Here is a 12,078-nt window from a genome sequence, read left to right as displayed (position 1 = left end):
GCTCAGCATCTGTAGGAACTCCTTCAAGACTATTGGAAAACTATTTCAGGTGACTACCTCATGGATAGAATGCCAAGAGTGTGTAAAGCAGTAATCCAAGCAAAGTGTGGCTAGTTTGAACAATCTAAAATATAAACTATGTTTTATTTCACACTCTTTGTTTACTCCATAACGCCATATGTGTTCATTCATAGTTTTGATGCCTTCAGTGAGAATCTACTATGTAAACAGTCATGAAAAGAAAGAAAAACCACTAAATGACTTTTGACTGCTAGTGTAGCTCTTTTCAAACAAATCAAATGGAGTTCAAACTGCTCTGTAAGGCAAACCATACGAAGCTAAAAATGGATTTAGCAATAAAATTAAATATTAATGTCAGAAATATTTAAACTAGTGAGATAAATTTATATTTATTTATTTATATTTATTTAGTATTGTTGGTAATATTGCAACTATCCATCCATCCATCCATCCATCCATCCATCCATCCTCTATACACCGCTTTATCCTCACTAGGGTCGTGGGGGGTGCTGGAGCCTATCCCAGCCAACTCAGGTGAAGGCAGGGGACACCATGGACAGGTCGCCAGTCTGTCGCAGGGCAATATTGCAACTAGTCAAACAAATTTATGAAGCACATGATATTGTAGGGTCAGCCTTCAAACTTTTTTTTTGTAATGTAAATTCAAAATAAATAAAAGATCATAAAAGCAATGGAAATGAAAATAAAATTTGAAAAGCAAACCAAAAAAATAATTATGGTAGAATATATATATATACACACTGCTCAAAAAAATTAAAGGAACACTTTTTAATCTTAGTATTGCATCAAATCAGTGAAACATGTGGGATACTGATCTGGTCAAGTAAGTAACTGAGGGGCTTTTTAGTCAGTTTCAGCTGCTTTGGTGTTCATAAAATTAACAACAGATGCATCAGAGGGGTAACAATGAGACAACCCGCAAAACAGGAATGAGTTTACAGGTGAAGACCACTGACATTTTTTCCTTCCTAATATTGTCTGACTGTTTTTCACTAGTTTTGCATTTGGCTAGGGTAAGTGTCACTTCTGGTAGCATGAGGCGATACCTGGACCCTACAGAGGTTACACAGACAGTCCAACTCCTCCAGGATGAAACATCAATGCGTGCCATTGCCAGAAGGTTTGCTGTGTTGCCCAGCACAGTCTGAAGCGCATGGAGGAGATTCCAGGAGACAGGCAGTTTGTCTAGGAGAGCTGGACAGGACTGTCGAAGGTCCTCAACTGATCAGCAGGACAGCTATCTGCTCCTTTGTGCAAGGAGGAACAGGATGAGCACTGCAATAGCTCTACAAAATGACCTCCAGCAGACCACTGGTGTGAATGTCTCTGATCAAACAATCAGAAAGAGATGTAATGAGAGTGGTCTGAGGGCCCAGCGTCCTCTAGTGCCCGCTGTCCTCGCTGACTGGCACCGTGGAGCTCGGCTGGCATTTGCCATAGAACACAGGAATTTGCAAGTCCACCACTGGTGCCCTGTGCTTTTTACAGATGAGAGCAGGTTCACCCTGAGCACATGTGACAGACATGAAAGGCTCTGGAGAAGCCGTGGAGAACGTTATGCTGCCTGTAACATTGTTCAGCATGACCGGTTTGGTGGTGGGTCAGTGATGGTGTGGGGAGGCATATCCATGGAGGGACGCACAGACCTCTACAGGCTGGACAATGGCATTCTGACTGCCATTAGGTATCAGGATGAAATCCTTTGATCCATTGTCAGACCCTACATTGGTGCAATGGTCCTGGATTCCTTCTGGTGCACGACAATGCCCAGTCTTATGTGGTAAGAGAACTCATGCAGTTCCTGGAGGATGAAGGAACTGATACCCTTAGCTGGCCCCCACGCTCACCTGACCTTAATCCAATAGAACACCTTTGGAACATTATGTTTTGTTCCATCCAACACCATCAGGTTGCTCCTCAGACTGTCCAGGAGCTCAGTGATGCCCTGGTCCAGTTCTGGGAGGAGATACCCCAGGACACCATCTGTCGTCTCATTCACAGCTTGTCCCGACGTTGTCAGGTTGCATACAAGCACATGGAGGCCATACAAACTACTGAATACCGTTTTGAGTTGCTGCCAAGGAATTTCAGCAAGATGGACTAGCCTGCCACATCAGTTTATCACTTTGATTTTGGGGTGTCTTGAATTTAGCCCTCCTGGGGGGTTGATAATTTTCATTCCCATCAAACAATGTGGCACTTTTCATTCCGAACACATTATCCAGTCCATATCAATGTAAATATCCAGTTTGTTTTTTCTCCGTATTGAAATATGTGTTTTCAAAGTGTTCCTTTAATTTTTTAGAGCAGTGCATATATATATATATATATATATACACACACACACACACACAATAGAAAATAATAAAAACATAAATATATTGTATACATGTATTTTTTTGCAACAGTGGGTTTTACAGGGTTAAATGGCCTCTACACTAGTTATCTCTAAACTACCTTTTAACTCAAAAATAGATACTTACCTCAAGGTTCAAAGGTTCTTTGTCATTGCTAGAAAAACAAGAAGCACAGCATCGCTATAAATAGGCTGTAAAAAATTTAAACAAAAGTGCTCATAGAAATATAGAACGCTAAAGATGACAAATACTTTCTACAGAGCACATTGCAAAACATGAGTCAGTCACAGTGCAGTGGCAAAGTGACTGACCCTAGATCAGGTCTGCGTGTCTCTTCAGTAAAAAAGCAAAGGTTGGTGGGTATGCTGACAGAACCACTTCGTACATGTAGCTCCACCTGAACACAAACTACAAAACGGACATTTTAGAAATTGCAATTGAAAATAAACTTCTTTTGATCTGATGAACAATGAATTTCCTCTGAGTGATGCTGAAATTTCCAATTTCCATTTCTTTACTTGCATAAACTTACAGGAACATGAAAAAAGAGGCAACACTCAGGTATTTTTCCAATGGTACAAACATACTTTATTGTACAATTAATTTATTGGCAAAAAAAACAATCAGACCACCAAAATAACTTAAAAAAAAGAAACTAATGAAAATGGAGCAAGTTATTTTTGCTTTCTCTCAGCAAGCACCGAAATTGTTAACAAGAGGAACAAAAAAAAAAAAGTGGTCAAAGATTCCATTTGAATACTAAACAAATATTTAAATAGTCTTATTTCCAGTCTCTTCTTAGGAAAAGAAATGATAAAAACAAAACTATTTGTTCAGTTGCCATCAGTTTGTACAGTGATTCAGTATGTTTACAACTATATTCATGTACATGAAACATTTCTTCAAAAAGGATGGTATAATATACTCCACGGCCTCCCCAGGGCAAACTGAATGACTGTCTGCAGTGTCTTTTTGCATCACCATAACATCTTTAATACAAAACAAAACATGTTTTTATCTAATAATTCCTGTAGCTTCAAGTTTTATTTCCAAAAAATAAAATTAAATAATATATCTATATATAAAAGACAGTTTTTCCTTGTTTTTTCTTATAAAATAAGTCTCAAGATATATTGCCACCTGGTTCTGATGCGTTCCCTCCCCATACCCAGCAAGCCCAACCTTTTCAGAAAAATAGTGAGCATGTGAATATTGTGTCTTCAGTCCTCTCCATAAAAAGCTAAATGACCAAATTTTAACTCTTTCCGATCACACCTGGAATCGAAGCCCTGCTGCGGCTCGACTTGGTGCAGGATTCACGTCTCAGTTTTTGAGATTGTTCAGGTGTGTGACTTGTTGCGATGACCCCCCTCCTCCCTAAAACCTTGTCAAAAATACACAGAAAAAGGCGCATTGGTGCTTGTGACCTACTACACCCCATACTGTACATTTTTAGAAAAAAATCTCAATACTGTACAGTAGCTCAGGAGCACTTCTGTAGTTGATTACTTTTTTTTTGTTGTTTTTCTTTTACACATACAGCAAATATCCAATCAAACAAGGGGAAACAAGCAGCAGAAAACAACTTCTCTGCTCATAAGGTTTTAAAGTATATACACTTTTTTACATCTTTCACTTTCATTACAAAAAAAAAAACAGTATCTAAGTCCAACATTTCTTAATTTGTACAGTACTAACATTGAATTAAACCATGTGGCTGAGAGGCAGTCATGAGGATGAGGAACAAAAGGGGAACGAGAGAAAGAAGTATTTAAAGGGAAACCGTTTGGGGTCGAGGACACAGGCAGGATTTTCTTGAACCTCTGCAGCCTTAAAACATCAAACCGAGCTCATCTCCACATCACAGTTCATAAACACGGTGGTAAAATATGTACACCCACAACCTTTTTAACGTCGGCCAGCCCCTAACGGGTAAAACACAACAGCTAGACAATCAGGCTTTAACAGTTCATCCCTCCATCATTTGCAGGCGGTGTAGTGGGGGTGAGGAAAAGTGTGCACATTCACAGGAGAACTCAAGGTGAAGGAGCCCATGGGTGCAAGGATTTCTACAAGCTCTGCAGATGTGGCCATTGTTTGCAGAAAAATACGACCAAATCCACAGATAAGTGTCACCCACAACCCAAAAAAAAAAACCAAACGAACCGCTGTTAAGGTTTAATCCAAACCTGACAAACGAAACAAGAACAAAGCTAAGATAGCTGTCAAAAAAAAAATCAAACTGCATTTAACACACCCTCCCACCCACCTGATCAAACTAAATAACTTCTGTGTATGTAAATTGCTGCAGCCACCGTAAAATGTACATTTCTGTGAAAAGTGTCCAGAAGATGACTTCTGTAACGGAAGATATGTTGATGCTTGTTTTACGATTCATCGATGGAACAAAATAATAATATAGAAATAAGATAAACGTACTCTCTGCAAAATAGATACAATCATGACTGGGTATTTGAGGAGGAAAACAAAACAATAAAAAAGGTACATCATGTCAACTCACTTTAATTTTTAGCCACGTTTAAAATCTTAAAAATATTCATAAAAAGGCAAAATTCTCAGTCCCCAAAAATATTGTGTCATATACTGAAGAAATATCTTCAACCTGAAACACTGCCCTTCCACCTTGTTTGTACACAATTGGCAAAAATATATAGATAAATATTAACAGCAATAACTTACCATTGTTTTAATTTATTCATTTATTGACTTCTAAGATTGATGTTGCATCTCCCATAGGAAGGAAGCTTCAGTTCATATTTATACATCACAAAAATATTTAAATAAAAATAAAAACTTCTAAAACCCCAAAGCCGTAGTCCCGTCTCGCTCTCCTTTCATGGCAGTTTGTCATTTGGGGCAACAGATCAGAGCATCAAGACAGAAAGACAGTCTGGAGTCAAGGCTACATAAGGTTGTGGTTAATGTTTGTCCCCAGCTCCTGGTTGTTGTTGCTGCTGTCCGACTGTCCCCCCTGTCCTCCATGCATCCCTGTTATCCCACTCAGCTGGGACATGATGGAGTTCTGGTCTGAGCTGAACTGACTAGGATCTACAGAACTACCTGGTTGCTGCTGCTGCTGCTGAGACAGCGCTTGCTGCTGCGGCTGTGGAGGCGGTGCCATACTGGGGTGGTGTTGACTCAGATGTCCTGGGTGTGGTGACCCGGTCTGGGTCTGTGGGGAGATGCGATGAGGTGAAGGCTGAGGCTGGGAGGAGGGCTGCATGCGTGGGGACGGGCTGGAGTGTGGAGGCTGCGACTGTGGCCTTGGTGAGGGCTGAGGTGACCTGACCTGACTGCTGAGTGATCCTGCAGGACCGAGTCCTCCTTGTCCTTGGAGGTGTGGGTGGGGGGACTGAGCCATCTGCTGCTGGGGACTCATAGGACTGCTATGCTGGGCTGGAGATCCCCCTCCAAGGTGCTGCTGCTGCAGGAGCCTCTGGTGGATGTTCTGGTGAAGCATGCTTTGGGTCGTCTGCGGCAGCGGAGGCCCACCACCTGCTCCAACTCCACCTTGCGGTTGTTGCCCCGGTCCACCTTGTCCAGGCTGGAGAGGAGGTCCTCCAGCACCTCCACTGGGCCCTACATCTTGTCCTTGAAGACCACCCATTGGATTTTGCTGCTGTTGCTGTTGCTGCTGTATCTGCATCTGGTGCTGAAGCCTTTGCTGGATCACTGCAGCGACTTGTGACATGGAGTTAGGGTAGCCTTGCTGCTGGCCTAGCTGTCCTGGCCCCCCCTGTGGTCCTCCTTGTTGCTGCTGCTGGGGAACCCCTACACCTACACCCCCAGGTTGAGGTTGTGAAGATGGCGGTATCCCTGGCTGTCCCTGGCCAGGCTGCATGAAGCTTTGCTGGCCTTGCTGCTGCTGCTGGAGTCCTTGTGGCTGCTGGAACTGCCCATGGTTTCCCATTTGTTGCTGCTGCTGCTGCATGTGTCTTCTCATCAACAGCTCTCTGAACTGTGGGGTCATATTGGTCATGTTGCCTTGTTGCCCTGCTTGCATTGCTCCCTGTTGTTGCTGTTGTTGTTGCTGCAACGCAGCCATTTGCTGCTGTTGTAGATTACCAGGCAACATCGGTCGCTGCTGTTGCTGCTGTTGTAGCTGCTGAAGCTGAGCCATGGTGGGCATATTCCCTCCTCCTGCTCCACCCTGAGGTATATTCATACCTGGTTGACCCGGCTGGTTCACATTAACCTGTTGTCCATCCATATTAGCAAGTTGGTTGGCTCCAGGCCCTCCGACTCCAGGCAGCCCTCCAGGAGCCCCTTGAAACCTCACACCTCCAGGACCTCCTTGTGGAGGCCCTCCTGCTCCCCCAGGACCACCCTGAGCACCTTGATACCTGGCTGTTCTCTGCCGAATAAAAGCGGCCATAAGGGTTGGGTTGGATCGGAGGATGTTCAGGACTTGCTGATGTTGTAACGGTGTGTTTGGGGAGCGCAGTGTTAGCACAAGCTCTTGTAGTGCCGACTGGGGTAGTTTTCCTGATGCAGCTGCACTTGCTAGTGAAGCAGGTGTCCCTGCTGCCCCTCCTGATACCCCCATTACCTGCATCAACCCACGGTTTCCTGGTTGAGGCTGCTGCTGATTCATTGGTTGCTGCGGTTGTTGGGCAACTGCTGGCTGCTGCTGTGGGGCCATGTGAGCCATCATGCCAGGCCTTTGCTGTGGGTTCATGGTTGGTCCTCCTGGGCCCCACTGCTGGTTTGTTGGCTGAAGCTGTCCACCTCCTCCCTGCTGCACCTGCTGGAGCTGCTGCTGAACTTGAGGTGGCAACTGTGGCTGAGGGCCACCTTGCTGCATCCCAGCTAGCATTCCCTGTTGCTGTGGGTCTAACATAGTCCTTCCAACAACTCCCTGAGCCTGTGGGGGCATGCCTTGGGCCCCCATATGAGGCATTCCTATCTGGGCCTGGCTGTTTTGGTGGTGAGGGTGTGGTGCCATCATGCCACCCTGTCCCAAGCCACGGATCTGTGCTTGAGCCTGAGCCATCTGTCTCTGAGTCTCTGCTAGGCGCTGAATTTTTAGGGCCGTCTCCACAGCAGCCAGAGGTGGCCCTTGCTGCTGGCCTTGCACAGGTATAGCCCCCTGGCCCTGGTTGGGTTGTTGCTGCTGCTGGGGTGGGGTGGCGGGACCCAGTCCAGGTTTACCTAGAGACTGGTGGAGAGGAGAAGCTCCTGGTGGTCTGGGATTGTATGGAGGCAAACCACCGGGATGCTGCGGCTGCTGGAGTTGCTGGACATTGGGAGGCTGCTGGAGCTGAGGCCCCATCTGCTGCTGAGGAGAATTCATCATCCCGCCTCCACCCACTTGCTGAAACTGATGGAGGTGGTGTTGAGGGGGGATGTTTCCACCTGGCTGTTGAACTTGCTGTTGACCTGGAGTTCCCATGCCCCCCATGCCACCCATTCCAACTCCCTGCTGCTGAGAGAGTACAGGCATGTTCCCCTGGGTGGGTGTCTGGGGGGTAGGGGGCTGCGTGCCAACAGACGTAGGGGTACCAGGCCCTGTTGCTCCATTGTTGGCTCCAGGAGAGGGCAGGCCGTTGCCCCCAGGTGGTCCACCAGGATTGGGCTGGCCCACTCTCTGCATGCTGGCCATTCTCCTTCTCAGCATCTGAGCTTGCTGCAGCCTGTGCTGCAGCTGCTGCTGGCGAAGCTTGTGCTTGATGTTTAAGCAGAACGGGACAGGGCACTTGTTCTCCTGACAGTGCTTTGCATGGTAACAACACAATGCAATGAGCTGCTTGCAGATGGGGCAGCCGCCATTGGTTTTTCTCTTGCAGCCTTTTGTGTGTTGAACAACACGTTTCATCTTCTGGCAAGACGGCAGAGAGCAGTTTGCGTTTCGACACTGGCATGCATGGACGAGAGACTGGATGCAGCGTTGGATGCTGAGGCGACGAGAGTCTCCAGGGCTCTGAGTGGTAGCGGCAGCCTGGTTGCTACTCTCATCATCCAAGCCCAGGCCTAACTTCTCCATCTTGTGCTCGTGGCCCTTAGTGTTGTAACACGTGATGCAGAGGTCGTAATCCTGCAATAGATGGCAAGAAAGAGGGTTAGAAATGTAATATGCTCCAAGTTGTACACTACAGGTTTTTATTTAGTTATTACTTCTTTAATCAAATCAGACTCATCTAAACAGCCTCCCTTCATCAACTCACCTCACAAACGGTACAGTGGAAGCGAGTCTCCACGTGGTGCTTGCACTCATTGCACGTGTAAACAAAGCGGTCCTGGCTTTGGTTATGCAACTCCACCAACATGCACATGGAGCTCCACATGGACCTCCTCAGTGAGCTGAACTCAAGGTGTTTGTCCCGCGCCAGTGTCAGGAAAGCATCACGGCCATCCATGAGGTCACATGCCATCAGGGGATCTGGGTCTGAAATAGGCGGCAAGGCATTTGCCATGGGGCCCGCAATCAACCGGATCACAAAGAACACCTATAGGACAAGAAAAGGAAGGGAGACGAAATGAGGGATGGATGAGAGGCAGTCTTTGAAATGAATTAACTTTGTCTGAATTTGGTGTTAAAATCTAGAAAATGTGGTCCTTCTCCACTCATTCCAGTACTTTAAACAGTTTGTTAACACTGATAAGACACAGAGGACACAAGTGGTCTCCTCTACTCTCATGTTTAGAGACCTGAAAGAATATTCTGTTTTTAAAAGCCTCTGCTAGCTCTCAGTACGTTTGGAGTTTCTATCTGAATCTCTGTGATTTGGAGGTAACTTTTTTCTTTTGTGTTCTTGTTTGCATATCAGACTTATTTTACTGCTTACTGACGACCAAGTCACACTGGAGCTGTTAATGACTGACAATTAGGGCTGGACCCGAATATCCGAATATTCGTTCGCTACTTCACTATCCGGATATTAATTTTGGTATTCGAATATTCGCGCCCTTTACTTTACTTGTGATGTGGTCTGGTGCAGTAGGACAAATACTTCACTGCACCACTGCTGCTTGACTGCTCAGTTCACACAATGATTAGCCACAACTCACCACTTACAATGGAAAGGTCCAAAATGTGTCATTTTTTTCCTCTTACCTCCTTGTGTTTTTCCATAGTGGCGTAGAGCTTCTGTGAAAGGTCGTTGGAGACATTAGGCATCCCTGGCTTCTTCTTATTGGCTCGGCTCAAGCTGCTCTTGTTCTTACTTGTCTTTTTATTGTTCTTTTTCTTTGCATTTTTGCTGTCACCTTTTGTGTCCTGTACAAGAAAGGAAGACATTAAAAATAGGTTTGAGTGTTAACACAATGACAAGTCTTTTGTCATGATTACAACCTCCCCCCCCCCAATCTCTCACACATCAAAATGTACATAGACTGCAGAACCATAACGAGTGATTAATTCTTACATCAACACTCTCGTTGGAGGTGCTGTTCTCCTCCCTTTTTCTCTCCTCCTCCTCCTGCTCCAGCTCTTTGATGCTCTCCTCCAGCACATTGGGCCAGAAGTCACCCTCAAAATAAGGCAGTTCCTTGGCACTAGTCAAACGATCCTCTGTCGCCTGCTTGAAGATATCCTTTTGGGGTAAACAGACAAAGTTAGTGTTTTGCAATGGCTATGATCCAAATCAGTTATTACCAACATTGTACACTGATGTTAGAATTTCACTCTGTTCTAAACAGCTTGGAAGTATGCATCTAACAGAAGACAAGTAGCCCCATCCTACATCTCAAAAACTGCTGTTTCTCCCAAAAAAAAAGCAAAATTGTATACTGCCTCGTTACCTTGTAGTCGTGCACTATCCGCTCTGCCACAGCTTTGTCTAGCATCTTCTTGTACCACTCCTGAAGGCGTTTGGGCTTTGGGATCTTCTGATCTGCAGGGTGACAGTGGAAGATGTAGTCGTCCCCTTCACTAGGCGGGCAGGCCCAGATGTGACCAGTGGTGTAGCTGAGAGGGACACACAGAAGACCATTAACAATGACCACAATGCATCGACTAGCAAAAGAAAACTTTGTGCCTGAATAAAAACTAAACAAGCGTTCACGAATTCATAACTCAAAAAACAAGTTACACTTTGTAAAACAGCGCTCACCCTAATTTCTTGACATACTCCAAGTAGCCAATGAGGATTTCATGGTAAACTGCTGTTCTTAGAGAGCGAGGCCGAAAGAAGTGCACGCTGTCCAGGTAGGAGATGTAGACGCGCCTGAGTGAGAGAAGCACAAATTATTTATTAATCAAAACTGCTTAATAATAAATTTATAATGTAGCCTTTTAAAAATGTGATTGTTCAAGATGAGGAAAAAGGCAGACTTTCTATTACGGTGATATCCTTACCTCTGATTGGGCTGAGGGCAGTCAGAGCCGTACTCCTGCACATGCATACCAAAGAAGCAGACGTCTGCTCCATCAATGTCCTCAAATGCAAAAAGGGCTTTTGTCCTGTATGGGAAAGACTCTGACATCTCTCCGCTGTCCACGAATCTGGAGACAATAAAAAAAAAAAAAAAAAAGAGTAAACGTACAGAACGTACGAAACGCAAATTTGACCAAAAATACTAAGCAGCACTTAGAGCTTTTAACAAAAACTAATTCTTAAAGCTGAGAAGCTACTATTTAAACAGTTGTTTACAGTAAAATACATGATTTGACTCTGAATACCAACATTTCGTCTTGAACATTAAATTCCTGGTCGTGCTTTGACCAAGCTGCAAGTTTCCATTTAGTTGTAATTTCTAAAACCTCTACATTCCTTTGACAGACAAGCGCTGTTGTAAGCAAACTAGACAGAAATCTCAAACTCTGAATGGGAAGACTGTATGTTTGGTTTTCTACCTGGACTTCATGCCTGGTTTAACCTCCACCACTTTGTCGGAGACGTGGACGACTCGAATGGAGACCTCTCCAGCCTCTGGGTGGGACTGACGCTTCAAAAAGTCATTCACCCTTGACTCCAGAAAACAGCCCAACTTCGTCTGTGGTAACCCTGTGTGACAGTTAGTCAACAATTGTAAAAACTGCTGGGAGAAAATTACTGAAAAGTGCAATGAAGCTAAATCAGAATTTTGTTTATGTAAACTCTTCGTTTACTTAAACTCTGTATTCAGGTGTGCTTCTGCCACATTGTAAATTCCTGAAGATTAAGTTCACTGAGTCAGCATGACAGAGGAAACTCCATTTATTTTGCACAATGCCTTGGTCAAACCTTGATGCATATGGAACTACAGTTTCAGATTAGAGCCTTCATTTGGTAAAAGGTGACAATACAATAATGTAAGTCTGCTTCGTTAGTTACATCGGGACTGAAAACACATAGACTACACTGTTATTCTTTGTGAAGAAGAAGTACAAATATTAAAGTGATGAGCTGGGATCGTGGTACTACTACTTACTTTTGGCAGAATACTTGTTCTCTTTTCTTGTCTTGTTTGTCTTCTTTAAGCAGCCATCACATACAAAACTGTGGCACAGTAAGTGGAAAAAAAACCCAAGTTCAGCCACTTAAAAAAAACAATATTTAGCAAATGGAAACAAGACTTTGAGAATGACTGCAAATGAAAAAAAATCCACTCACCCCAATGGCCAGATTGTGTCATTGTGCAAGACGCATATTTGGTGCATCCTGCGCCCACAGTCCATACATTCAACAAGCCTGAAAGCAGGAGCAGGAGTGAGGACAAAAAATACATCCTTCAGTCC

At 44.5% G+C, this 12,078-nt stretch overlaps 1 protein-coding gene across 2 annotated transcripts in view; it reads right to left on the bottom strand.

The window, feature by feature from the left end:
* Window positions 1–2,961: 2,961 nt before the first annotated feature.
* ep300a (E1A binding protein p300 a) overlaps window positions 2,962–12,078 on the bottom strand; it is a 30,223-nt gene continuing 21,106 nt past the window's right edge. For both annotated transcript variants that reach the window (XM_022199025.2, XM_022199026.2), the window contains exons 22-31: window positions 11,954–12,031; window positions 11,772–11,839; window positions 11,215–11,365; window positions 10,717–10,863; window positions 10,472–10,585; window positions 10,161–10,326; window positions 9,785–9,952; window positions 9,475–9,636; window positions 8,585–8,866; window positions 2,962–8,454 (exon numbers count right to left, since the gene is read on the bottom strand). In XM_022199025.2, coding sequence (XP_022054717.2) covers window positions 5,323–8,454; window positions 8,585–8,866; window positions 9,475–9,636; window positions 9,785–9,952; window positions 10,161–10,326; window positions 10,472–10,585; window positions 10,717–10,863; window positions 11,215–11,365; window positions 11,772–11,839; window positions 11,954–12,031 — 4,468 coding nt within the window. In that variant the 3' untranslated portion in view covers window positions 2,962–5,322. The remainder of the gene's footprint in view (window positions 8,455–8,584; window positions 8,867–9,474; window positions 9,637–9,784; window positions 9,953–10,160; window positions 10,327–10,471; window positions 10,586–10,716; window positions 10,864–11,214; window positions 11,366–11,771; window positions 11,840–11,953; window positions 12,032–12,078) is intronic.

The sequence above is a fragment of the Acanthochromis polyacanthus genome, chromosome 19 (genome assembly GCF_021347895.1).
Source record: "Acanthochromis polyacanthus isolate Apoly-LR-REF ecotype Palm Island chromosome 19, KAUST_Apoly_ChrSc, whole genome shotgun sequence".
NCBI classification, from domain to species: domain Eukaryota; kingdom Metazoa; phylum Chordata; class Actinopteri; family Pomacentridae; genus Acanthochromis; species Acanthochromis polyacanthus.
This window is presented reverse-complemented; position numbering and strand designations above follow the sequence as displayed.